Source organism: Mus caroli, unplaced genomic scaffold (assembly GCF_978045245.1).
Source record: "Mus caroli unplaced genomic scaffold, Mus_caroli_1 scaffold_8, whole genome shotgun sequence".
Classification (NCBI taxonomy): Eukaryota; Metazoa; Chordata; class Mammalia; order Rodentia; family Muridae; genus Mus; species Mus caroli.
In genome coordinates this window covers 35,988,211-36,016,206 of record NW_028227263.1, presented here as the reverse complement: position 1 = coordinate 36,016,206, position 27,996 = coordinate 35,988,211, and the positions used below count along the sequence as shown (strand labels likewise).

Sequence of the window (27,996 nt, the reverse complement as noted above, 5' to 3'; positions counted from 1 at the left end):
AATTGTGGAATGCATGTGGATGTCAGGACAGCTTTCAGTAGTTTGTCCTTCCATCCACAGTGGGTTTTAGGAATGGAACTTTAGGCCTGTCTTTAGGCCTGTGCAGCAGATGTTCTTAATTGCTGAGCCCATGATAATCATTTAATAATGCATGATGGGTATAATTTTGTGCCCTATTAAAATATTTAAAATAACCACGTTCCTTTATCATGACTGGGTGTTTCTTCTCTATATTTAGCTTCATTGTGTAGAGACCACAGAATGACATCTGGTGTCTGCATTTTTCTTTTTTCTTTCTTTTTTTTTTTTTTTTTTTTTTTTTGGTATCCATTTATTTTTAATTATGTGTCTGTGGGCACTTTTAGAAGCCAACGATTTTTAAATCCTCTGGGGCTAGAGTTACAGGCTGGCGTGCTGTGAATCAAAACATTTTTACCTGCTGAGCCATGTCAGCAACTAGAAACCTTTTGTTTGTTTGTTTTTATAACTTTTTTCTTAGCATGTGCACAGCGCAGTATGCATATGTAGATCATACAATGTCTAGACGTTCTCTCTCGGCCATGTGTCCTTCAGAGATTGCACTCAGGATATCACAGCACCCCTATCTGCTGAGCTATCTTGTGGCCTTGCCCTTTAGTGTTATAGGCATGGTTTGTACCTGGATTTCATTATTTTTTTAATTTTATGTGTATGTGCCTGCCTGGTGTATGTGTGTGCAACACATGTGCAGGAGCCTACAGAGGTCAGAAGAAGACATCAGATCCCCTGGAACTGGAGTTGTGAGTCACCAAGTGGGTGTTGAGGATTGAACATTGGTCTTTGGCAGGAGCAGTAAGTGCTCATAACTGCTGAGCCATCTCTAGCTTTGCACCTGGGCTTTTAACAAGATGAACACAGGTCCTTGTGCTTGCAGAGCAAGAATTTTATGGACTAAACTATCTCTTGAGTTCTCCTAGCTTTTTTTTTTTTTTTTTTTGGACAGGTTACTTTGTTTATCATTAAACTGTAAAATAAATGAAATCTGATCCTAATGTCACCCAAGTTGACTTGGACTGTTATGCTGGGAATACAGATGTACCTAAATTCCTGGCTGAGAAATCCTTTTTTTTTTTTTCTTTTTTCCCTTTAATTAAAAGATAGGGTCCAGTCTCTGTCAGGTGTGGTGACACATGGCTTTAATCCCAGCAGTTAGGGGTTCTGTGAATTCTAGGATAATCCAGCCCTGTCTAGAAAGTGTGTTCTGGGATGGCCAAGGCTACACAGAGAAACCCTTTTCTTTCTTTTTGTTTTGGTTTGTTTTTTGAGACAGGGTTTCTCTGTATATAGCCCTGACTTTCCTGGAACTTACTTTGTAGACCAGGCTGGCCTCAAACTCAGAAATCCGCCTGCCTCTGCCTCTGCTGGGATTAAAGTCGTGTGCCACCACGCCCGGCTAGAAAACCTGTCTTGAAAAACCAAACAGGGGGGCTGGTGAGATGGCTCAGTGGGTAAGAGCACCCGACTGCTCTTCCAAAGGTCCAGAGTTCAAATCCCAGCAACCACATGATGGCTCATAACCATCTGTAACGAAATCTGACTCCCTCTTCTGGAGTGTCTGAAGACAGCGACAGTGTACTTACATATAATTAATAAATAAATAAATAAATAAATAAGAAGTTAAGTAAAAAAAAGAAAAACCAAACAGACAAAAGTTTTTTGTGGGGGGAGTTGGGAGCATCTATCTCACTTTGTAGCCAAAACTGTCCTAGACTAGAACTGGGATATTTGCTTACCTCTGCTTCGCAGTGCTGCCATTAAAGGTATGCACTGTCACACTCAACCCAGGAACCCAACCTTTAAAGAAAATCTGTCTCCATAATATCCCACCCTGAATATGGAGTGCTTCACAAGTTTGTTTTCCACAAACAGGAGTTGTGCCAGCTAGTTGTCTTTGTACCATTTCAGTTTCAGTATGTATATGCTGGAAGCTAGCACCTTTAAAAATATCTTTCAGATGCTGGGCATGGTTTTTCCACAGCACTGTACCCAGTTTGGTTAGAGAGTATTGCTAGGCCTTTTGAAAGCAGACAGGTTTTTGTGTGTTTGTGTGTATACCAGTTATGGAAGTATCTATGTTGTGTGTATACATCTTACAGATTTAGTTTGCATTGTACTCGTAGGTACAAGAAACCAGAAGAGCGAAGTCCGTTAGTGGCGGCCATGCAGCACTTTCTGCCAGTTCTGAAGGATCGCTTTATCCAGCTGCTTTCTGACCCATCTGACCAGTCTGTCCTCATTCAAAAGCAGATATTCAAGATCTTCTATGCTCTGGTTCAGGTACTTTTTGTTTTGTTTTTTAGACACTATTTCTCTGTGTAACCCAGGCTGTCCTGGAATTTACTCTGTAGGCCAGGCTCCCCCAATTTCTGCCTCCTAGTTGTTAGGATTAAAGGCATGTGTCACCACTAACCTAGCTCTAGTGCTTCTCTTTCTCTTCTCTCCTCTCCTCTCCTCCCTTCTCCTCTCCTCTCCTCTCCTCTCCTCTCCTCTCCTCTCCTCTCCTCTCCTCTCTCCTCTCTCCTCTCTCCTCTCTCCTCTCTCCTCTCTCCTCTCTCCTCTCTCCTCTCTCCTCTCTCTTCTCTTCTCTTCTCTTCTCTTCTCTTCTCTTCTCTTCTCTTCTCTTCTCTTCTCTTCTCTTCTCTTCTCTGTATAGCCCTGGCTGTCCTGGAGCTCACTTTGTAGACCAGGCTGGCCTTGAACTCAGAAATTCGCCTGCCTCTGCCTCCCAAGTGCTGGGATTAAATGTGTGCGCCACCACGCCCGTTGCTCCGGTACTTTTCAAAGCAAGGGACATTTCTCCTCCCACCCTAATTTTTTATTCTCTGAAGTGGCTTCTCACATAGCCCAGGCTGACCTGAAGTGCTTTAGTCCTCTTGTAGCTGTGTCCTGAGGCTTGTATTTACCTGTAAGGAGCATGTGTTCCTTACACATGTAAAGACTGCTTTTGCTTTTCAGTTACCACAGTAAAGGAACATTTGTAGCATTTGCATAAGTGATTACATTTTACAGTCTAACTTGGATACTGTAGCATGTGCCTCTAATTCTGCTTATAGGTGTTGAGATAGGAAAGGGTTTGTTTGTTTTGTTTTGTTTAAGATTTAGTTATTTTATGTTTTATTTATATGAGTACACTGCAGCTGCCTTCAGACACTCCAGAATAGGGCATCAGATCCCATTACAGATGGTTGTGAGCCACCATGTGGTTGCTAGGAATTGAACTCAGGACTTCTGGAAGAACAGTCAGAGAGCCATTTCTCCAGCCTGAGAATCATGAGTTTGAAGCTAACCTGTGCTGCATGGTGTATTATAGTTTTGTGTGGATTGCATAGCAAAAGACCTTGTCTCAGGAAAAAACGTAAAAACCTGAATATGCTTAGATACCACCATTCAGGAGGTAAGAGTCAGGAGTGCACATGAGACCAGCCCATGTTACATACTAAGGAACTGAACTGTCTCGTGGGAAAGGATAAGTTGTCAGTAGTGCAAATCTAAAGCATGCTTCCCAAAGATAAGCAATTCTAATAAATCTGATGTTAAAAGTGGGCAGTTAGTCTCCTAGCTGTCCAGTATGACTAACGTTTCAATTTTCAAGATGGAGGTTTGGCTGTGTATGCCAGGCTAGTCTTGATCTCCCTTCTTTAGCCTCTGGAGTAACTGGGTCTGAGGAGACTGTGGCTATATCTGCCTAGTAAAGAGTACATCTAACAGGTAGTCTCCTGGGAGTAGTCTACTTTGCATTTCTTTGAAATCAGATATATCCTTTATGCTCTCTGAATAAACACACACATGGTGCCTGAGGCACAGACAGGCAAATAGACATAGACTTGGCAGTCGTAATACCAAGGTATAGTACACTTTATGTGAGTACGCCTAATCCTCAATTGCATGATCAGGTATGATGATACATACATACCTGTTATCCTAGCACATTGAGGGTCAAAGGCAGAAGGCTTCTCACTGTTTGGGCCTTTCTTCCTTGTATACCTACTAAGTTTCTGGGCACCATTACAAGCTACATCATGAAACCCTATTTCAAAATTAACAGAAATCCTAAATTACATGATTTATATTTTCAGATGCTCTGTAAAGATCCATTACAACTTATTAAGCAATTCCTCTATAAAAAGAGAACAAGGCTGGGAAAAACAGTAATAAGAGTATTTGCCTAACAACCAAGGCCCAAGGTTGGCCAAGGTTTGATCTTTACCTACACTGCTAATGAATGGATGAATAAGTATATCCATTAGAAAACATTGTAAACCAGAGGAAAGGGGAAGTAAACAGATTGTAGGATCTTAATCTAGGGATCTCCTTAGGTGATTAGAAGCTCACTAGAAGTCTGATAAAAAACTCCTCAAGGTAGAAGTAAGATGTGATACTAGTATAAGGTAAGCAAGGAAAGACTGTCCCTGTCCCTGGAAATTAGTGGACAGTGTGTTAATTGGAAATGGGAATTGAGTGAATTAATTACCTTTGGTAGGTATTGTAAAATAAAAGGATGGGATTTCCTTGGTACTTTAATAATACTAATTCTTGTTTTTTCATTAGTATACACTACCCCTGGAGCTGATAAACCAACAGAATCTAACTGAATGGGTAGAAATTTTGAAGACAGTTGTGAATAGGGATGTACCTAATGTAAGTTCCTAAGTGTCTGTCTGTCTGATTCCCACCACTTTGTTCTTTTGTTTTTGCATGTGTTCAAAGAATTATTTCAGGAAAATAATTGCTTTATTTCATGGTAATTCTCTTGCTTTATTTCCATTTTAAGTCTACTGTTAGATAGTAACTTAATAATCTGTCGATGGCCATGAACAGAGGAACAATTCAATTTTCTTGTTTACCACATTTGTGGTTATCTAACTTTAAACAAACAAACCCAAGCTATTGCTGTAATTCTTACTATCTTTAAATATTTTATTTTATATGTATGGGTATTATGTTTGCATGTGTACCACATACATGCCTGGTGCCTTGGAGAACATTACATACCATTAGTAGTCATTATTGGCTTATTCACTTAACCTCTTCATAATTGCTCTTAAACACTGTCTCTCCTATTCTTATATGTAACTCCTATGCCAGAGAACCTTAACTGTTTTTATGTATGCAACTTGGTATGCAATACATAAGAGCTATCCAAGTATGCTTTTTACACCTATATGGTTGCCATGAAATTTCTACTAATCTTACTTTCTCTAGCAGGTAGGGAATAAGGTTACTAAATACTCTGTGATTTAAGCATTATAAATATAAGCATTTTAGTTTTATTTTAAACATATACAGAAAATGGTATGTAATTATATCAGTGGTTTTTTTTTTTGGTTTTTTTTTTTTTTTATTAATGGGATGGATGAGATCACATTCTTTTTATTTTCATTTTGTTTTTTCCAAGTGCTAGGGATCAAACTCAGTTTTCTAAGGGCAAATGTAAACACATTTATTTTTTAAAAAATTAAGTGATTGAAGAAGCCTACAAAATTAATTTTTCTACTTTGTAGAATACTAGCTTAGTATAATATATATTTTCTGTTTGTTTAATTATTTGTTTGTTTTTTTAGACAGGGTTTTCTCTGTATAGCCCTGGCTGTGCTGGAATATATTATTATTTTAAGATATATTGGCTTCAGTATTTACCTATTTATTTGTTTATTATTTTAAGATTTATTTATTATAAGTACACTGTAACTAGCTTCAGACACACCAGAAGAGGGCATCAGATCTCATTACAGATGGTTGTAAGCCACCATGTGGTTGATAGGATTTGAACTCAGGACCTCTTGAGCAGTCAGTACTCTTAGCCTCTGAGCCATCTCTCCAGCCCAAGGCTTAAGTTGTAAATTTTTTGTTAACTTAAAAATGTCATTCTTTAAATGATTTTTGTTCTTATTCATGCTTTATTTAAATGCTTAGGTTCTCTGCTTTTATGATAGCTTATCCTTACCTGGTGCAATTCTTTCTACAGTGTAGTTTCTCTATTATTAAATAAATGTCTCTTTAAAGGAAACACTTCAAGTTGAAGAAGATGATAGACCTGAGTTACCCTGGTGGAAATGTAAGAAGTGGGCCTTACATATTTTAGCAAGACTTTTTGAAAGGTATGCTCCTGTCCATGCATAGTAACTTAAAATTTTTATTGCTGCTTTTGCTATTATGAATATAAATGTAAAGCATTATAAGGAAATAATAGCCATATTCTTGTTCATATAGATATGGAAGCCCTGGGAATGTTTCTAAGGAGTATAATGAGTTTGCTGAAGTTTTTCTGAAGGCCTTTGCTGTTGGTGTCCAGCAAGTAAGTCTAACATTGTTTAAGTATAGACCTGACCCTTTGAAGTTTTTGATTTAAAAGTTTTATGTTCATAGGTGTTATGCATGCATGTATGCACACCACTTGAGCATGTCAGGTACCCTTGGTTTATAAGATCAAAATTGCAATCATCAAATAGCAATAATAATTTTGTGGCTGGAGGTCATAACAACATGAGTAACTGATTCAGAGGGTCACTCAAATAGGAAGATTTGAGAACCTCTGCCTTACAGACTAGAAGAAAATGTTACAAGTAGTGTGCTAACACGTGAGTACTGGGAATCAAACCAAAGGCCTCGGAGAAGTAGCTGTTGCCCTTAATGACTGTGCTCTCTCCAGTTTAATTCTTTGGTTGTTTATTTGATGTGTGAATGGGTTTGATGTGCATCAAGAAAGAATTTATATGTTTGTCCCAGAACTCAGTCGGTAGACCAGGCTGGCTTCAAACTCAGAACCAACATGATTTTGCTTCCCAAGGGATAGGATTAAAAGAATGCACCGCCATCCCTGGCTTTTGTTTTGTGGCACATTCCCACTATGCAGCCCGAGGTCATTATTTGGAAATTAACTGTGTAGTCCAGATTGACTTCACATTCACAGAAGACCTGCTTCTCTCTGGAGCACTGGGAGTAGAGGTGTCCATCACTGTTCCTGATTACAGCCCTAAATTCAAAAATGTTTTTTGAGAATTCTAATCTTCTTGCCTTTCTTGTTGGGCTTAAAGTTAGGGTGGGGTTTAAGTGTATATGTGTTTAAATATAGCAATGCTTCTCATAACATTTTTGGCATGCTTATTTTGGGGTTGTTGGTACTGTCCCCATTTTGGGGTTTTTTTTTTTTTTTTTTTTTTTTTTTTTTTTTTTTTTTTTTTTTTTTGGTTTTTCGAGACAGGGTTTCTCTGTATAGCCCTGGCTGTCCTGGAACTCACTTTGTAGACCAGGCTGGCCTCGAACTCAGAAATCCACCTGCCTCTGCCTCCCGAGTGCTGGGATTAAAGGCGTGCGCCACCACGCCCGGCGGGGTTTTTTAATTAATGGATTTACCTAATTGTGGCCAATGAGAGATAAAAAGGAAAGAAAGTGTTATCAAGTTGAAGACATTTTGTAAGAGAAACTGATTCATCCAGAGATCCCATTAAAAAGATGCACAGTAGAGCATAGGGCTTTCAAGTCAAAGAACAGATATCAGAGATAAAATAAAACTGATGGCTAAATACATCAAGCAGAAAGTGTCTTGAGGTGAGGTCAAGAGTTCTCATTTAGGTTTCCTGCCATGGCAGTTTACCATGACAAAACTTTAAGCTTCTCTTTTCTGTTGTAGACAGTTGGGGTTTTGTTTGTTTAATATTCATTCATGTTTTGCTTATATGTATGTTTGTGTGAGAGTATCAGATCTCCTGGAACTGGAGTTATTACAGTTGTGAGCTGTCATGTGGTACTGGGAATTGAACCCAGGTCCTCTGGAATAGCAGCCACATCTAAGACCAAGTCTCATCTCCAGGATTGCCCCTTTTTAAAGGCTTATATTTACTTATAAATGTATGTATATGTGTGTATATGATACATGTTGACTCACTCCTTATCTGTACGTAATTTTGTAATATCCAGGCCAGATAATAATACATAGTAGAACCCCTAAGTAAGTAAAATAAGGAAAAGACAATGTCTTGTCTTATTTTTTTACAATAGCTTTGATCTATATCCAGCAGAGTTTCTAAAAGGGTCTCCAGTTTGAAATTCATCATTCTAAAATACTGCATAGAACTAGAATGATTGAGTAAGGCTAGATAGTGACAAGTCTAGTAAGTCTTTTGTAAGAGGAAATCAAGCATAGTGCTATCCGAGTAGAGCCACTTCACCATGCCATTTATTATTCTGAATGCCTTAGAAACAAATGTATTTCTTCACAAAAGATTTTAAGTGTCTTCGTAAAGGAATGTGATTTCTGTTTTGTGATGCTATCTAGGTATGTGTTTTTACTCGTTAAGAGTGTTAAACTTTACCTGAATTTTCTTTTAGATTCAAATTCTTGGTTTTTTTCAAAGGTTTTATTGAAAGTGTTATATCAGTACAAGGAAAAACAATATATGGCGCCTCGAGTTTTACAGCAGACATTAAATTATATTAATCAAGGAGTTTCCCATGCACTTACGTGGAAGAACCTGAAGCCTCATATACAAGTAATAATTTTCTCTCTGAAATGTTTCTTTTCTTGATTGGTTGGTATGGTTTAGTTGTAATAGAAATAAAGTAATTGCCATAAAGGTTGGAAAATTGTTGAGTTTTATAGTTGCTTGTATTTGGTATTTTTGGATAGTGTAACGAAAAAAAAGAGAAACCTTTGTAGCACTGAAAGGTATTTTATGAATATCTATCTATCTATGTTAGTTTAAATTTAGTCTAAAATTCAGTCTTGAAGCTACTATTTAAGCTCTGACCCTTAGATCCTAGTTAATATTTTAGTCATGTGGCTGGCCTTTGCAGAAGACTGTGTCCTCAGATTGTTCCCACGGGATTGTCCTAACTGTGATTATGGTCTCTTACCTGCTTTAAGAGTTCTAGAATTTGCTTCTTTTCTTTTTTTACACCTCTTGAGCACTAGAGGTTGAACATAGGGCTGTGCTGCTTTACAACAGCTACAAACTGTGTACAGTTTGTAGTAAATGCTTTCAGCATAGATAACCCTTACCTGTGTACAAGTATGTCTTGATACATAATTGTTAGAATTGGAAACACAGTTTAGATGTTTGGCTGAAAATGCTTTAAATGTTACTGGAGATTGCTATTAAATTTTGTATATTTTGCTACTTAAAGTAGTTTGGCAGGTTAAATTTGAAAGCTGAAGGCTGTTACTTTCTTAACTTTTAAATTGCAGGGCATTATCCAAGATGTTATTTTTCCATTGATGTGCTATACAGATGCTGATGAGGAGCTCTGGCAAGAAGATCCTTATGAATATATACGCATGAAGTTCGGTAAGAAATTTTACCTTGCTGTGTGGTTGGTTATGGTTGTACAGGCTTCCAGTCTCAAATCTAAGAAGGAAAATGCAGGCTTATTTAAGCTACATAAAAAGCAATCTAAGAGCCGGGCGTGGTGGCGCACGCCTTTAATCCCAGCACTCGGGAGGCAGAGGCAGGCGGATTTCTGAGTTCGAGGCCAGCCTGGTCTACAAAGTGAGTGCCAGGACAGCCAGGGCTAAACAGAGAAACCCTGTCACGAAAAACCTAAAAAAAAAGCAATCTAAGGATAGCTTCAGCTGAGTAAGACACACATAGGAGAACAAGAGACTGGCCACTACCATATCATGTACTGCTATGGTTTGTACCTCTTGTCTTTACACAGAAAGAAGTGAATGGAATAAATGGCTAGGTTTTGTTTGTTTTGGTTTTTGATTCTCACCTACCCAAGGGTTTTTCTAACAGTCCTGTCTATCCTGGCCCTCACTTTGTTGACCAGGTTGGCCTGGAACTTACAGAAATCTGCCTGCTTCTGGATTCCAAGGGCTGTTATTATTGCACCACCACTGCCTGGCTAATAAAAAAATTTTTTTAAAAGAAAATATTTAAAGTTTTCCATGTTTAGATTTAAGATTATGGAAAGGCTACCTTCTTCAGCTTTATAAATTATAAAGTCTAGTACATTCTTTGAGGCCTATTCATTCATTACTGCACTTTTATTTATTTATTTTTTAAAACAAACTTGTCATGATCTTATTGAGGTGTGGTAGCTGGGTGTTTTCTGACATATGACTTTATAATTTTGAGTCTCAGATCAGGTTGTATGGATTGGGACCTGAAAATGAATATTGGTATTCACATGAAAGCTACATGAAATTTAAAAAGTTATATCACTAATGTTGTCTTCTGTTTGGATCTTGCCTATTATAACTATAATGTGAAAGTTTTTTATAATAGTGTTTTTTAAGAACATTAGTAAAAGTTGGTGGATGAACATTTCATTTTTAAAGGAAAGACATGGAATCTGGGTGTGGTGGGTCCTGGCTCAAATGGTAAGATCTGACAGGGAAACCCAGTCAGATCCCGTCCCAAGAAGAAAACAAACAAAGAACCCCAACAATTTGCAAAATTGTAAATTTTTTGTTTTGTTTTTAAGGAATTGGTCTCATTAAGTAGCTGAGGTTCTCTCAAGTTAACCTTGAAATTGATGGAATTTTAGATGTATGCCTAGATTAATTTTCTTATACTAGGGAAGATTTGAAGTATTTATATGCCTTATTTCCCAGTGGTGGGGATCAGATGTAGGACATTGTGCATGCCATCCGATCTTTCTACTGTAGAGTACACCCTAATCCCATCAAACATGGTTGGTGTGGGTTTTTTTAAAGATATGGGCTAAACTTGCTACTTCAGCCTCTTGAATACTGGAATTACAGGCATGCACCATCATATCTGATTCAGGCATGCACCATCATATCTGATTCAAGGGCTTTGATTTTTTTTTTTTTTACCGAATATAAATTGCAGATTTCAGAAGTTTTTTGCAAAGAAAATTAGTAAACCAGGCACTGTTTACTAATGTAGACATCTACAATCCTTATAATTGAGAGTTAAAAGCAGGAGGAAGAGAAGTTCGACCCTGTTGGGGAATAAAAGCAAAATTTGTTTTCTCTAAATCTTTATTTTATATTTGTTTTCTAGATGTGTTTGAAGATTTCATTTCTCCTACTACTGCTGCTCAAACACTTTTGTTTACAGCCTGTAGCAAAAGGAAAGAGGTAAGTTAACAAGTCGATAACTTTCGCTTTATCATTTTAAATATCTGCAGGTTAACTGTTTTTAAATGTTGATGAGAGGGGTTTTCTGTTGGATATTCTATAACCTATTCTTTATTTCTTTTCAGGTACTGCAAAAGACTATGGGATTTTGTTACCAAATTCTTACGGAACCCAATGCTGATCCTCGGAAAAAAGATGGAGCCTTGCATATGATTGGCTCTTTAGCTGAAATACTTCTAAAGGTATTTGTGTATGAGTGAGAGAAAAAATTATATACTTATTGATATATTTAATTATATTATATATATTTACATTTTATATATTTAATCATATATTGTAAATGAATATATTACGTTTACATTTAATTATGTATTAATATAAATTTCCATGTGTGTTAAGTGTAACCCATATGTGCAGTGCCTACCTGAAGAAACCAGAGAATACTGTATCTTGAGTTACAGGCTTTACAAATGGCTGGTGTGGGTTATCAGATCTGAACACGGGTTATCTGGAAGTGCAGTGAATGGTTTTAGCTGCTGAGCCATCTTGGCAGTCCCTAAATTAGTTGCTTGCTCTTTTGTTTTTTCTTTGCTTAGTATAATATGTATACTTTGCAGTTTGTCTATTAGAAGTACATAACTGGCTAATGAACCAACAAACCTTCTGGAACTGAGTTAATCCTGGGCCTCTGGTGGTAGTACAGAATTTCTACATGTTGTCTTCTGACATCTACATGGCACCGAGGCAAACACACACATAAAGAAATTTAATAAGCGGGGCGTTGGTTGCACACGCCTTTAATCCCTGGACTTGAGAGGCAGAGGCAAGCGGATTACTAGGCCAGCCTGATCTACAAAGTGAGTTCCAGGATAGCCATGTCTACACAGAGAAACCCTGTCTCGGGGGAAAAAAAAAAAAAACCACAGAGACAGAGAGAGAGAGAGAGAAATAAATGTAATTAAAAGTTTTGAGCATTCCTTCTGAGGTTTGTGTAGGGATGTATAATTTCATTTTGCATGTATCTAGGAGAATAAATTATTCCTCACAATTTAGACAGCTGAAAAACAGCTTAATTCCTCTGCATGGTTTAATTATTTTAATTATTTAATTATTTTGGTTTGATGTGTTTTTTCTACCTAGCTTCTAACTTGTGATACTTTTATATCTGAACTACAATTTCCAGTTATAAGCTATTGTTCCCAGTGTTTCCTTTTTATTTTTGCCATCTTAAGTTAACATCAGGTTTAATAATCTTTGAACAAGGTACAAGGCTTACACATGTGAGCCACCTTACTCGCCTACAAAGTGTTTTTATGACTAGAGCCATTTTTCTTATGTAACATCTCTCTCTAGAGTTGTTTGTTTTTCATGGTTGATCACATGGACACCGAAATTATGTGCTATTATCAATTTCTTTGGGATTTGAATTAAATTGTATTTCCTGGGAGTGTGCCAAGTCTGATTCCTGGAGATCAGCTCCACCTCCCATGTACTGGGATCATAAGCATTGTCCACTGTGCCCAGCTTTTTAGATGCTGATGATCAAACTCAAGCTTAATGCTTTTACTGAATTCATTTTCCTAATTATACTATTGTTTCAGTCTCAAATACATAATTAGACAAGTTTCTTTAGAAACATGGGCTGTTTGCTTTCTTATTAGAGAATTCTAAAATGTATAATTGCTGGAACTGTGAGGAGGATCAGAGGTGTGATTCATCCTTGGGAAGCAGGCAGTAAAACCATCAGTTCCACGCCAGTCTCAGATCAAAGTCCATGTGTTGGATAACATGAGATTTAGGGGATGAGAATCCTTTTGTGTCACTATTAGTCCCTTCTAACATTGTCATTTGTATTTTAAAATTATGTTTGAAAATGTATCAATTTTTTTATATTCACAGAAAAAGATCTATAAAGATCAAATGGAATACATGTTGCAAAATCATGTCTTTCCTCTCTTCAGCAGTGAGCTAGGCTACATGAGAGCAAGGGTAAGTTAAATAAAGTATTGAAATATTTTTATGTCTTGTAAGAAATGACTGAAAATTAAAACTTGGCTTAAAAATATTAAGACTTTTTTCTGTGAGTCTTTGTCTGGCTGCTATAGTGAATCCTGTGTGCATAGTTTTCATCTATGTCTGGTAGCAGTATCTGTCTGTGTTTTGCATTCAGATCTTGCTATCCACACAAAAGAATGCAGCCAAAGAATAACTTGGGATCATAGTACTGGCCTAGTGTTGTGTTTTTTTAACACATCTCCCACTGGCCAGCCTCCAAATTCCCAGACAGAAAAATTTTGAAAGAGCTTAGTTGGGGAAGTCTATTGTAATGTCTTCAGAAATACATGTGTGTATATATATATCCTTACTTCCTCCCTCTTTTTTAAGGCTTGCTGGGTTCTTCACTATTTTTGTGAAGTGAAGTTCAAAAGTGATCAAAATCTCCAAACAGCTTTAGAGCTCACAAGAAGATGTCTGATTGATGATCGAGAAATGCCTGTGAAAGTGGAAGCTGCTATTGCACTACAGGTGTTGATCAGCAATCAAGAAAAAGGTATGTCACAGAAACCTTTGCACACAACTGTCATATGGAATTCTAGTAACTAGCTTCATAGACTCTGTGAAAACACCTTGGTTTTTGTTGTTTCTATACCCAAGGTAATAACTGTTTGATAATGCTCCCCCTTTGTATTACAGCTAAAGAGTACATCACTCCATTTATCAGACCTGTCATGCAGGCTCTTCTTCATATTATAAGAGAAACAGAAAATGATGATCTTACAAATGTAATTCAGAAAATGATCTGTGAATATAGTGAAGAAGTTACTCCTATTGCTGTAGAAATGACACAACATCTGGTATGTTGTTTGAACCTGTTATATTATTGGATAGATGTTGACTTAGTTTTCTGTTTGATAGTATGTCTCAAGTGACTTGCCTTCCCTCAAAGCAAATATTCCTTGCAACTTACTGTGTACCATGTAGTATAAACCATTTGACTAATATTTAACTAGTTTATTTCTCACATGGTTCTATATTTTATCGAGAGACATTGTGACGTAGAAAAAGTGTAAATAATGTGCCTGAGCTGGGTGTCTTATGTATCACAGGACAGGCTTGTAGGTTCAGTATCTGTGGGTTTCCTGAGTGCTCAGAATAGCTCCAGCAACAGCTTAGTGTGTTCTCCCAGAGAACCTGGGTTTGACTTCCAGCCCTTCCATGGAGGCTGAGAATTGTGTGCAGCCCCAGTTCTAGATCATCCAACGCCCTCTTCTGGTTTATGTCACCAGGCACCAGGCATGCAAGTGTTCCAGGGATTCTTGAAAGTAAAACAGTCATTAATTGAAATTTATAAAAATACAAATCAGGAACTTGGTATCTGGGCATAATCAAATAAAGAATAAGAAATGACTGAAAATTAAAACTTGGCTTAAAAATGTTAAGACTTCTTTCTGTGAGTCTTTTTGTCTGGCTGCTAGCAATGAATCTTTTGGACGGATAATTTGGTCCTTTGGTACTGATTATATTAAAGATAACATAATGATAGGCATATCCTATACCTTGCCTCATATCCTCATAGTCTCAGTATGTAATCCCCCACATGTAGTATAGATCACAAAGACACATCAGATGGCCAGAGCAGTGCCGATTGGCTCTAGCCACTCAGTCTAGTTAAACCATGGAGAGGTGTGGTTGTGCTCTCTCCTTAGCAGTATGTTTGAGGCCAGCCTACATGGGCTATACAGAGTATACCGCCTGTGGGCATGTGTCTCCCCAGACCCCAGAACAAAACATTAAATACATTGCATTCTCATGATTCTAGGCAATGACATTTAACCAAGTAATCCAGACTGGGCCAGATGAGGAAGGAAGTGATGACAAAGCAGTTACTGCTATGGGAATTCTGAACACAATTGATACACTTCTGAGTGTGGTTGAAGATCACAAAGAGGTAAAAACTAAACAAGAATATAAAAGTTAAAAAAAAACTCATGACATTTATATAGCTATTGATTTGTCTTTGATTTGTGTGTCTGTGTATTACCAGTGCTAGTTTTATGTACTCCTTATAGCCTCACAGCCTGGCCTCATGACAGTGGTTGGCTAGAACTAATTTTAACCCTGCTTCCACTGTAGTGAATTTGGTGTCAATAATTGGACTCAGTATATGTGCTTTTAGATGTCTAAAAACTGTTGTGTAAACTTGATTAAGTTCTTTGGACTGAGCTTATGTGTTGCACATACTCAAAAGACATAATATGCTATCTTAAGAGCATTTGTCATGCTATCTTCCCACTATGTTATTTTTGTAAATGCGTGCTTTTTTGTTTTTTCCTTATGATGATGTGCCATTAAATGTCAGGGTTATATTTGTTCAGAATTTTATGGGTGATGTTTCAGAACAGAATCAGTGGGGGGTTTTCTGTTTGTTTATTTAACAAAACTGTGACGTTAGTTAGGACTTGTTACCGGTTCCTCTCTTCTAGATAACCCAGCAGCTGGAGGGGATCTGCTTACAAGTCATTGGGACTGTTTTACAGCAGCATGTCCTAGGTACTTCTTACACCTCTAATCGTACTGTTTATAGTACTTACCATGAGTAAGCCCTCATCACAACCTGCCTCTTCTCTTCTAGAATTCTATGAGGAGATCTTCTCTTTGGCACATAGTCTGACATGTCAACAAGTGTCTCCTCAGATGTGGCAGTTACTGCCCCTTGTGTTTGAGGTATTTCAGCAAGATGGCTTTGATTACTTTACAGGTAATCAGTGTGATAGTGTTAAAATAGTCTTAACTTTTCCTATGCCCCCATTGTCACTACTCACGGCTTATAATTTGAACACAGTGTGCACTCTCCTGCTTTAACTGCTACATTATTTAGATAATGGTTAACAATTAATGGCTAAGGATGAGATGTATATTAATTGTTGTTGTGTTGGGATTTTTGGTTCTGTTTGCTTTTTAAATATAAACATGTTCCAGAGTTATTTATATAAATAAGTATACATGTATATATTGTTTTTGTTCAGTATAAAGGGTAAAGATATTACGTTGTCATATTTGCCATATAAAAAAAATGAAGCTATTTTCTTATAAAAATGTATGAGCCTGGTGTGATGGTGCCTACATATATATACCAGCATTTGGAGACAAGTCTATTAGGAGTTCAAAGTCATCTTTGGTACCTAAATCAGCTTAAGATTAGCTTTGGCTATAAGAGACTCTTTGTTAAGAGTTGCGAATACACAAAAGGATACACACAAATGATTCTTTTCTTTTTCCTTTTACTGTAGACATGATGCCTCTTCTACATAACTATGTAACAGTTGATACAGACACCCTTCTATCTGATACCAAGTATCTGGAGATGATATACAGTATGTGTAAAAAGGTAGGCCTATTGGATAATGCCAGAGGACACTGAATTGTGCTGAACACAGCAAACCTGGATAAGATAAGGGCTTTAAAGTTATAAACAAATTATTATAAGGACTTGATTTACTCATGGTTGTGGGTCGAAGCAGGATTAAGAGTCAAGGTCAGCAGGGCAATGGTAGAGCATACCTTTAATCCCAGCACTTGTGAGAAGGAGGCATGGGGATTTCTAAGTTCAGGCAAGCTTGGTCTACAAAGTGAGTTCCAGGACAGCCAGGACTACACAAAGAAATCATGTCTTGAAATAACCAATAAATGAATACATAAAAGTCAGGGTTATCATGAGGTGTATAGCAAGTTGGATATATTGATGAATCAATTGAAATAAAACATAGAAAGTCTTTGGGTTTGTAATAATAATTCAATGATAGAGCACTTACCCAGCAAATAGAAGATTTCGAATATATAGGGTATAGCTTGAGGGTTTTGTTTGTTTTAAGATGAGACCTAGAGAGGTTTGCAAAAAGGGAATGCAAGTGTTTGGCTGAGTATGGTGGCACACACCTTTAATTCCAGCCCTGTGATTTAAAGCCAGCAAATTCCAAGCTACTCTGAGTTGAATGGGGAAACTCTTATCTTCAGACAAACAAACTACCCTCAAAAGTAGAACTAAAACTACTCTGCCCCACTCGGTTGTCTGTTTTATATTTTGTGGTTGTATGGTTGGCATGAGACAGATCCTCTTGCCTCAACCCAGGACTGGGTTATACTACTCTTACACTTGGTATAGTGAGTCTTTTCTTTGTTGTTCTTTATTAGGAGTGCCAGTTTTCCTTTAGAAAGGTTAGGTGTTCAGTCTTGTAACTTTGTGATAGAACTTAATATTTGTTAGCATGCTCGAGTCCTGAATAAGAATTCATAATATGCATATATTACAAACTAGGTTGCTAGAAAGGAGTATTGTAGGACAAATGACATCTAACCTCATTACAATCATCATATTTTACATAATCATTTAAATTTGAAATATAATTACATAGTTACACGTAAGAATGGGGATAATTTTTCTTATTTAAACTTTCTTTCACAATTTATATTCTGTGTCGGTCAGGTTCTCACTGGAGTTGCAGGAGAAGATGCGGAATGCCATGCAGCAAAATTGCTAGAGGTCATTATTCTGCAGTGCAAAGGCCGGGGCATTGATCAGGTCAGTGGGCCTCGTTTTCTGTTCCAGCATTTTTGTCTTGGTTGTATTTTAAATTTTTGATGGGAACATGTATATTCTTATATATACATTCTTACATATATTCATCGTATATATTCTTACAACCAAATGAGCAGCTTTGTTAAATGCTTGTTACATAAAATGACAAGAGTTTTCCTAAGTTAATAATGCATTATCAGTCACACTATGTAGGAACTTTCACTCTGTGAAACTTGGATTGAATTACAAATACTAGTCATCTCAGGAGACCGAAGATTCAGTAGAAGTAATGAGTAAGATAGCAGATTAAGCTAATTAGAATGTAATTGCAATCTTGTTAGATCTTGTAATCTCTCTTTACAGTGTATACCATTATTCGTGGAAGCAGCTTTAGAAAGACTGACCAGAGAGGTTAAAACAAGTGAACTCAGAACAATGTGCCTGCAGGTTGCAATTGCAGCATTGTATTATAACCCACACCTACTGCTTAATACCTTAGAAAATCTTCGCTTCCCAAATAATGTTGAACCTGTTACAAATCATTTTATCACACAATGGCTAAATGACGTTGACTGTTTTCTGGGGTAAGTAACATTAAATTGTAACTTCATGAGGTGCTTTGTCTAAGTAAATGTAATAGATAAAAGTGAATCACCATTTTTATTTACTGTTTTAGGCTTCATGACAGGAAGATGTGTGTCCTTGGCCTATGCGCCCTTATTGATATGGAACAAATACCACAGGTTTTAAATCAGGTTTCAGGACAGATTTTGCCAGCATTTATCCTTTTATTTAATGGATTGAAAAGAGCATATGCCTGCCATGCAGAACACGAGAATGACAGTGACGATGATGAGGATGCCGAAGATGATGATGAAACTGGTAAGTGAATAATGCTATACGGAAACATCCTAGGATCCTCATAGCCAAAGGCTCCCTAATCCATTCATAGGAAACCAGGGATAGTAGCCCAGTGATTGATAGTCTAAGACACTTCTTGTTTTCTCCCATTTAAGGTCATCGTACCCATAATGGTTGTTGTTGCTGTTGCTAAACTTGAAAATTTTATGTCCTTCTCATAGGAGACATTATTTAGCAATATTGAAATAAATTGATTGGAAGCACTGAATTCATTTAGGTGAAAGAGTCTCAGAAAGCTGGGCAGTGGTGATGCTCTCCTTGAATTCCAGGACTTGGGAGTCAGAGGCAGGCGGATTTATGAGTTCTGGGCCCACCTGGTCTACAGAATGAGTTCTGGGACCACCTAGGCTACACAAAAAGGAGTTTCAGAAAAAGCCAATGTAGTGGCACACACATTTATTACAGGAGTATGGGCTTCAAATGGTAAACAGAAAATTAGAAAGACAATTTGTGGTTATATCTCCAGTTGCTATAGTGCTCCCATAGCATTCACAGAGCCTGAATTTCATCCCAGCATCCACAACTCCACTCTGTAGGTAGAGGCAGGAAGATCTATTCCGCTCTATTCTGGGCTGCACAGGCACTGCACATTTATGGTGCGCTTACACATAGCAAACTACAATGAAGGGAATATTTTACTTGTAATAGAATGTACACTAGCAATATAAATTGATTGAATTTGATAACAATAATTGTTCTCACCAAATAAATACCTCACAACTTGTTCTCTTTTCTCTCTGGGTTTTTTAAGGTGGGTTCTCTAAAGCCCTGTCTTGAAATGAACTATGTAGACCAACAACGTTCTAACTATTTTAGTTAGGGTTCATGAAACTGTTTTTTCTTTTTTTCCTCACGATTTATAATTTACTAAGAGTGTTGAATTAATTGTCACTTTGCTGAGTAGCAGAACATTTCATTGTCATAAACAACTTAATTGGCAGAAGAACTTGGGAGTGATGAAGATGATATTGATGAAGATGGACAGGAATATTTGGAGATCCTGGCTAAACAGGCTGGTGAGGATGGAGATGATGAAGATTGGGAAGAAGATGATGCTGAGGAGACTGCTCTGGAAGGCTATTCTACAATCATCGATGATGAAGACAACCCTGTTGATGAGTATCAAATCTTTAAAGCTATATTTCAAAGTAAGTTACTTTCATATAGATAGAGCCATTTAACTGAATAAATTTATTCTTGTGTCTGTCCCTTAGACAAGAAGTGAACAAAGTATTTGTTCGCTTTGAGGTATAGGAATTCTTTCCACCTATTTTGGAGAATGCAGCTTCCTATGTCTTTTCTTTGTAGCCCTGGCTATCCTAGAATTCACTCTGTAGACCAGGCTAGCCTTTAACTCAGATACCAATAATTTTTTAACTCCCTCCCCAGTGTTGTGATGAAATGCATGTGCCAAAATTTCCCTAGCAGTTAGGGAATAATTTTAAAAAATAATTTAAAAAAAAATCCTGTTAACCATGCCATTGTGTGCACACAGGGGTCAGAGGACTCAGTCCTTCCCTACCATATAGGTCCTGGGAACGAATAACCCAGGGCCCCTGCAAGAGTAACAGCCACTGAGTTATTTCTCCATTATCGTGTATCAAGGATTCTTTTACCTTCTCTCCCTCCCTCCCTTTTTTGAGATAGGATCTTCTTTATTTCAGCCTTGGCCTATTTTGCTATCTTGCTGAGGAGGACCCTCAACTTCTGCCTTTCGTGCCTCTTGCTCCCAAATTCTGAAATCATAGAATCACGGAACACATGGCTTATGTAGCACAGGAGATCAAATCCTCAGAGCTTCCTTCTAGACAACCAGCCCTTGAAAATTGATATATGCACATTCTTCATCTACATTTAAGTTTTTATGTGCAATTTCTCCTATTCTATATTTTGTTCTGTATTACTTATTGTAGATGTGTCTCTAGTCCACATGTACCTATGGAGATTAGAGGATATACATAGGCCAATTTCTTAGAATTAAGAATGCTATGAACCATATGATGCCTTCATTTCTATAGTCTTATTTATTTATTTATTTATTTATTTATTTATTTATTTATTTATTGTGAAGTATGCCTTTAATCCCAGTGGGGTGACTGGATGGAAAGAGGCAGTTGGTTCTCTTTATTTCATTATTTATCTAATGTTCTTTCTCTCCTTCTCCTGCTCCCCCATACAGCTATTCAAAATCGTAATCCTGTATGGTATCAGGCTTTGACTCACGGTCTTAATGAAGAGCAAAGAAAACAGTTACAGGACATAGCAACTCTAGCTGATCAAAGAAGAGCAGCCCATGGTATGTTAGTGAGACATACTCTCTCTAATGTGATTAATGATTTTAGAGCTTTAAAACCTAGACGTATGTGGGGCTTGAGGTCTAAGCACTGAATTGTAGTATGAAGTTTTTTGGACTTACCACTTTTCTTACAAATATTAGAATCATAGACATTTCATCTTTAAACATTTCATTATGCATTTAAAAATGCATCCTTATATAATAATGCAGCCTGACCATTTTCTGGAACTATCTAATCCAACCTGCCATTTGAAACAAGGATCAAGCATAGCATTTGTATAAAAGCAAAACTGTTTGCTGTTTATAAAAAGGGATGTAATGGGGTGGGGGGCAGGGGTAATTTCAGGTTTAATTATTTAAAATAGTATTTTAGATTTTAGATTTAGGTGCATTTATTTATTTATTTAGTGATGGGTTAGGTGTTTTTTTTTTTTTTTTTTTTTTTGGTTTTTCGAGACAGGGTTTCTCTGTATAGCCCTGGCTGTCCTGGAACTCACTTTGTAGACCAGGCTGGCCTCGAACTCAGAAATCCGCCTGCCTCTGCCTCCCAAGTGCTGGGATTAAAGGCGTGAGCCACCACCGCCCGGCGATGGGTTAGTTTTATATGATTTATGTGAGTACACTGTAGCTGTCTTGACACACCAGAAGAGGGCATTCTATCCCATTACAGATGGTTGTGAGCCACCATGTAGTTGCTGGGAATTGAACTCAGGATTTATGAAAGAGTAGTCAGTGCTCTTAACTGCTGAGCCATCTCTCCAGCCCTTGATTTATTTGCATTATGAAAAATAAAGTTAGCCGGGCATGGTGGCGCACGCCTTTAATCCCAGCACTCAGGAGGCAGAGGCAGGCAGATTTCTGAGTTCGAGGTCAGTCTGGTCTACAAAGTGAGTTCCAGGACAGACAGGGCTATACAGAGAAACCCTGTCTCCAAAACAAAACAAAAATAAAGTCTTTTTTTGTCTTTAAATATTAAATCAATGTATGTGTGTCAGTTAAACTCTCCTTGTAAATGAGTTTTTTTCCACAGAAGTTGATGATCAGTTGTTTCATCCCCCCCCCCTCTCCTTTTTTTTTCTAGAGTCCAAAATGATTGAAAAGCATGGAGGATACAAATTCAGTGCACCAGTTGTGCCAAGTTCTTTCAATTTTGGAGGCCCAGCACCAGGGATGAATTGAGTTTCCACTTTCTTTCCTGCTGTGTGAGTGTAGTGAAGAGCTTGTGTTCCTCCCAGTAGTGGTTCCAGATCCGGTTCATGTTAACTACTAACTGATCTCTAGAAGGACAGAAACCCAGGAGGTGGGAGCTGATCATGTAACCTGGCACTGGACGAGAACCTCGAGGGATTTGGGGAGGGTTGAATTGGGGGGCTATTTTCTTTATTTTCTGAAGAAAGTAAGATGCTGGCTCTGAAGCTTCAAGAGACACTGTGGAAATCTGAAATGAGGGATGTCATGAAGGCAGCTTTTCTTTTTCTGAGGAAAAAAATAGGCATGGGCTACAGGACTATTTAAAATGTCTCATTTACAGTATAAAGTTCAAAGGTAGATGTAATTTTTACACCTCTAAGTATTTGTCCTATTTCTGTCTGTTCCTTACCATTGGGTATCCTTTATATGTAAATATGATAAGGTAATCAGATAGCCTTATTCGGTCTTTATCATTTTCATTCACCAGATTGTTCCTATGTAGATTGGACATTTATTGTAGCACTACATAACTGATTTTAAAATCTGTAAATGAATTAGCACTTTCATATTGAAACAAGCCTGCTAGCCTATGTATAAAAGCAAAACTGTTTGCTGTTTATAAAAAGGGATGTAATGGGGTGGGGGGCAGGGGTAATTTCAGGTTTAATTATTTAAAAATGAACTAGCAATTTTGTATCTGGTGACTCTGTGGTGCACTCACCTCTGGTAGTGACTTGAATTCGGTTTGTAAAAAGGGGTTAGTGATGTTTCATTGCTGCTAAAAATGGCAACTCCCTCTGTGTCCTTCTTTGTTCCTAAAGCTCTCAGTGTACAAGTGGACATTTGGATACAAGACCTTATGTAACAAACAGAGGTGATATCTGAAGCATGTAAATTGGATATAAAATTCTACTCTTAAAGAGTTGATCTAGAGTATGGCTAAACATCTATATATGCAATCTATTAAAAGAACTTAATTCGGCAATTATGTCTTGATCTGATTGCAATTTATTCCTAATTATTCCCTATCCCCATTAACCTGTTTTTATCTTGTACCAGATAGAGTGCAAAATGTATTTATAAGATTAATACCTGCCCATTCCCCTCTCCTCATTTCTCCTCCCCTGTCTTGATTATGGTATCTTATCCTAACTCTGAAGACTGAAGGCACATGGTTCCCTCTAAAAACCACTATTGATACCACTGCAGAAATAAGCCAGCAACAACAGGGTAGCGGGGTGGGCTTCTCCCCCTCTTCCTAAATGCATGTTCAAAGATAAGACTTTATTGATCTTAAACATCTGTCAGATGAGTCATACATTGGATTATTTTTTATATACATGTATACTCAATATTTCAAATTGAAAGCAACATCTCAGTGGATTCAAAACTACTACATACTGTTGTCTAAAACAAAATTTATAATTGTACAAATGAAATGCACATATTGATATTTAAAATGCATAATTAAGAAAACCCTTTGTGTTGTGTTTTTCTTGTATAGTAATACTTAAGCCACTGAAGTTGGCGCTGTTTAACTTTCCATTTTGACTCTGGAGGAATCCAAGTATTTCTGAATTTAATACTAAAATCTTGGCAAAAGGAAAGCAGTCTCTAAATGTGTGGGTGCAAATTGTTAACCAAGTGTATATCCTAAGTTGATTAAGGGAATATCACTATTCTATAAAAATCAATACAATAAAAATGGAGTTAGGTATTTATATTCAACATTGTGTGAAGGGGGTAGAATGTTATTAACATTATTATCTTCCTTTACATTTCTGTACCTAATGAATTTTTTTTTAATTTTTAGACTTCACTAATATTTAAATTAATCCAATTTTCACATTGTTACTAGAAAACCATATCTCAAAAGGTTTCAGTTGGTTTTAAACACAATGGAAATTCTCATTTCCAGAAGTTATATATTTTTCATTTGAAGTTAGAATTGGTAATTTTAGTTAGAATCAATAGTTACAATACAGCAGGCAAATCAAAATTTTCTTCTTACACTTAACCTGGAATTTTTACCTGAGTTCTTTTCACACATCTAAATTTTACCAAAGGGTTCAGTCTTCAGTCTTATTCAGTCTTCAGGAAGTAGATGGTTAGCTGTGAGCCATTGTGTATGGTGAGAATTGAACCTGGGACCCAAAGAAGCTCTCTCTCCAGACCCAGAACAGGTTCTTTTCTTGGCTTTGGTCCTGTTTTTGGCTTTTGGTTTTTTTGTTTTTTTCATTTTGGTTTTTCTGTACAGTCCTGGCTGTCCTGGAGCTCACTCCAGGATGGCCTGGAACTCAGAAATCCTCCTGCCTCTGTCTCCCGAGTGCTGGTATTAAAGGCGTGCGCCTCCACACCTGGCCCAGAACAGGTTCTTAAATGTAACAAGGAATAGTATTTCCCAGAGGTTTATTAGAGCTAGGTTGTAACTTTAACTAAAGTGATTCTATATAGTCTCCCTGTATTTGAGTGCCACATGAGATATGGGCAAATGAGCTAAATTATACAGTCTTAAATAAGTCCGCCATGATAAAAAAAAAAAAAAGTGTTATTTCAAGGTTTTAAAAGGCCAGAACTTACTATAGCACCATGCCTGTTAAGAAGTGACTGGATTCGGGCTGGTGAGATGGCTCAGTGGGTAAGAGCACCCGACTGCTCTTCTGAAGGTCCGGAGTTCAAATCCCAGCAACCACATGGTGGCTCACAACCATCTGTAACAAGATCTGATGCCCTCTTCTGGAGTGTCTGAAGACAGCTCCAATGTACTTACATACTACAGTGTTTTCTTAGGGTTTTATGCTGTGAACAGACACCACAACCAAGGCAGTTGATGACAACATAGCAGCATCCAGGTGCTGTGTAAAAGTTGTTTAGCAGAATACTGGCTTCCAGGGAGCCAGGATGAGGGTATTCAACCCTGCACCCACAGTGACACACTTAATCCTACAAGGCCTTCTGGTAGTTCTGCTCTCTGAGCCAAGCATATACCAGCTGTCTATCACAAGTGTATTCCAAGTTGATCTACATGTACTCCGGATAGAATCTTTTTTCACACCTACTAAGGAATTGACAAGGTTATTCCATTTGAGCATATAAAGAGGGACCAGAATGATGCCATGCCCTCCCCCCCAAAAAACCTTGAACATGCCTTTAGTCCTCTCCTTCAGAGGTAGTTGAATGCCTTAGGAGCCAACTGGGTCTACAGAATGAATTCTATAATAGCCAGGGCTACACACCAGAGAAGCCATGTCTCAAAAGAAAAGCCAATCAAACATAACGTTAGTAATGATCCTGGTGTTACTATTTCAGCCAAATAGCTGAGAAAGAAACCCTACATTAACATGATCATTAATAGAGAATGGCCCTGAGAAGAGCAATTAACTTCAAAGGCCTAGGCCTCTCAGCTCATGTATCATCCCAAAATGACCAAATTGGACCAAAGATTGCTAAGCAGTGTCTTAATTTTAGGATAAACAAGGTAGAATCTGAAAAATTAGACTAGATTTACGTATTCACTGTGTTATAGTTATGTGACTTTAGCTGCTTATATCAAGATGTCATTTTAAAAAGTGTTATAGCCGGGCGTGGTGGCGCACGCCTTTAATCCCAGCACTCGGGAGGCAGAGGCAGGCGGATTTCTGAGTTCGAGGCCAGCCTGGTCTACAAAGTGAGTTCCAGGACAGCCAGAGCTATACAGAGAAACCCTGTCTCGAAAAACCAAAAAAAATAAAAAATAAAAAAAATAAAAAGTGTTATGTGTGGTGGCGCATGCCTTTAATCCTAGCACTTGGGAGGCAGAGGCAGGCGGATTTCTGAGTTCAAGGCCAGCCTGGTCTACGAAGTGAGTTCCAGGACAGCCAGGGCTACACAGAGAAACCCTGTCTCGAAAAACCAAAAAAAAAGAAAAAAAAGAAATCACAACACCTAACATTAAATCATCTTTAAGTTTAGTAAATCCTATACCCCAGAGTACTAAACTTAAAGATGATTTAATGTTTTGATCATAAAATGCCATCTGTGGTTGGAGAAATAACTGGTTCCAGAGATCCTGATAACCAGCAACTACATGGTGGTAATGGGATTTGATGCCCTCTTCTGGCATGCAGTTGTATATGCAGATAGAGCACTGAAGCATTAAATAAAATCTTTTTTAAAAATCCAGTGTCATATCCTAATTTTAAGGGCCCAAGTGTTTTGTGTCCTTGGGGATTAAACCCATGTACAAGATGGTGGTGGCATTTGCATTAGGAATGTTTAACCATTGTTCATAACAATATTCATAACGGCTGGGCAGTGGTGGCGCACGCCTTTAATCCCAGCACTTGGGAGGCTGAGGCAGGCCGATTTCGAGTTCGAGGTCAACCTGGTCTACAGAGTGAGTTCCAGGACAGCCAGGGCTACACAGAGAGACCCTGTCTGGAAAAAACAAAAACAGCAAAAATAATACTGTTCAGCACCAGAGATGGTAGCACATGCCTATAATCCCATTAGTGGCCATGTGGAGGTAGAAAGGTCCAAGAGTACCAAAACCGTAGTGGTGACATGTACCTTTTGTGCCAGAGTTTGGTGGGAGTTGTGGGTGGATTAGGTCAAGATCATGTCATCAATTCCCCTCTACATAGCAAATACAAGGCCAGACAGCCACACTCTGAAAAACCATAAGAGGATCTATGTTCTAAGTCTTGTTATTGAGTACCCATTCTGTAACTATGCCCTGGCTAGATTAATATTTAAAAATTGTGATTTATTGGGCCTTATGTGGCATAGGCTATACAGCCTACTCTTAGCGCTGTGGAAACTTCAAGAGGGATAATCTCCGGTTAAATTCATAGCCTACTGAACTATACTGCAAACTAAAGTCTCAGATGGGGTGAGGGCAAGAGAAGGTAATACTGTTGGTTCCGACTAGATTTAGTTACAAACTCAAGTTTCTCCCGGCTATTTTTCGACTTCATCAATGACATCATCTGAAATGCAAGTGACTGACTGCTAATGCTGGTCAGCCTCCCCATCTTTCTGGAATATACACCTGGCATTGCGGCTACTGCACTCTGAAATGCCTCGTATTGGAAATGGTTTAAGGGTTGGGCGGAGAGGATCAAAAAAACGTACCACACGCCACAACTAATGTCTCAATAGGCTAAAGAGCCCAACAGATGCTTTCTTCATCCTTCAGTTCCAATCAACAGAGAGCGCATGCAAAGGACCCAAGCGACCCACGAGTCCACGGACACACTAGAGCATTCGCTTTGCCTCCCAGCGGAAGCTCGGCTCCGCCGGGATCTCCGCAGAAGCAGAAAGCTCAACCTCCCATGGCATGGTCATGCCCGGAGATTGGGGAAGGTTAGACAGGTTCCGAACCCAGTCTCCGGCATTAGCTGCGCTAGGCACAGAGACCCAAAGCGAAGGCCTCGGCCGACTCCGAGAGCCCCTAGGGAGCGCGTGGGCAGTTCGGGCCGCACTCCTGCCTTCCTCTAACCTTCCAATGAAATAACACTCGGCAATAGAAAGGCAAGGCCCATCCGGCCTCCGATACACGCTCCGGCAGGGCCACCGGGAGCTCCACAGGCTCCACATTAGCCCTGTAGGGAAAATGGCGCCCATCACCCTATTTCCCTCCCGGGCAATCAAAAGGACGAACCTCCCTCCCTTGCTACAAAATGGCGCCTCCCGCTGGGGCCCCAGAATCGGCATAATTCACTCGTCAGTGGGGCGGAGTGGTCCGCGATGAGCAGTTTCACCATCCAGTCAGGCACAGAAGCTTTGATTCCGTACCTGGCGCCAGCCACTCATGAGCGGGTAGGAAGGCCAGGCAACAATGACGCAGGCGAGGTGGGCGTAGTTAGTGGCGGTTTCCTGCCCGTCAGCTAAATCTGGACCAATCGAAAGCAATAGTCTTCCAGTGAGTGACGTAAAGACAGCCCA

The 27,996-nt window shown here is 38.4% G+C and overlaps 1 protein-coding gene and 1 non-coding gene across 2 annotated transcripts in view; both read left to right on the top strand.

Moving 5' to 3' along the window:
• Ipo7 (importin 7) overlaps positions 1-23,056 on the top strand; it is a 40,121-nt gene extending 17,065 nt beyond the window's left edge. The window contains exons 5-25 of the mRNA XM_085841405.1: positions 2,160-2,316; positions 4,588-4,677; positions 6,043-6,137; positions 6,250-6,334; positions 8,394-8,528; positions 9,224-9,323; positions 11,010-11,086; positions 11,212-11,328; positions 12,986-13,075; positions 13,472-13,637; positions 13,781-13,941; positions 14,907-15,035; positions 15,571-15,637; positions 15,720-15,845; positions 16,378-16,475; positions 17,571-17,666; positions 18,027-18,247; positions 18,340-18,545; positions 19,526-19,732; positions 20,764-20,880; positions 21,962-23,056. Of these exons, the coding sequence (XP_085697531.1) occupies positions 2,160-2,316; positions 4,588-4,677; positions 6,043-6,137; positions 6,250-6,334; positions 8,394-8,528; positions 9,224-9,323; positions 11,010-11,086; positions 11,212-11,328; positions 12,986-13,075; positions 13,472-13,637; positions 13,781-13,941; positions 14,907-15,035; positions 15,571-15,637; positions 15,720-15,845; positions 16,378-16,475; positions 17,571-17,666; positions 18,027-18,247; positions 18,340-18,545; positions 19,526-19,732; positions 20,764-20,880; positions 21,962-22,059 (2,638 nt within the window). The 3' untranslated portion in view covers positions 22,060-23,056. The remainder of the gene's footprint in view (positions 1-2,159; positions 2,317-4,587; positions 4,678-6,042; positions 6,138-6,249; positions 6,335-8,393; positions 8,529-9,223; positions 9,324-11,009; positions 11,087-11,211; positions 11,329-12,985; positions 13,076-13,471; positions 13,638-13,780; positions 13,942-14,906; positions 15,036-15,570; positions 15,638-15,719; positions 15,846-16,377; positions 16,476-17,570; positions 17,667-18,026; positions 18,248-18,339; positions 18,546-19,525; positions 19,733-20,763; positions 20,881-21,961) is intronic.
• LOC115031616 (small nucleolar RNA SNORA23) lies at positions 13,192-13,375 on the top strand. Its single transcript, XR_003837291.1, has one exon. It is a non-coding gene; the product is annotated as a small nucleolar RNA SNORA23 (small nucleolar RNA).
• Positions 23,057-27,996: the final 4,940 nt, after the last annotated feature.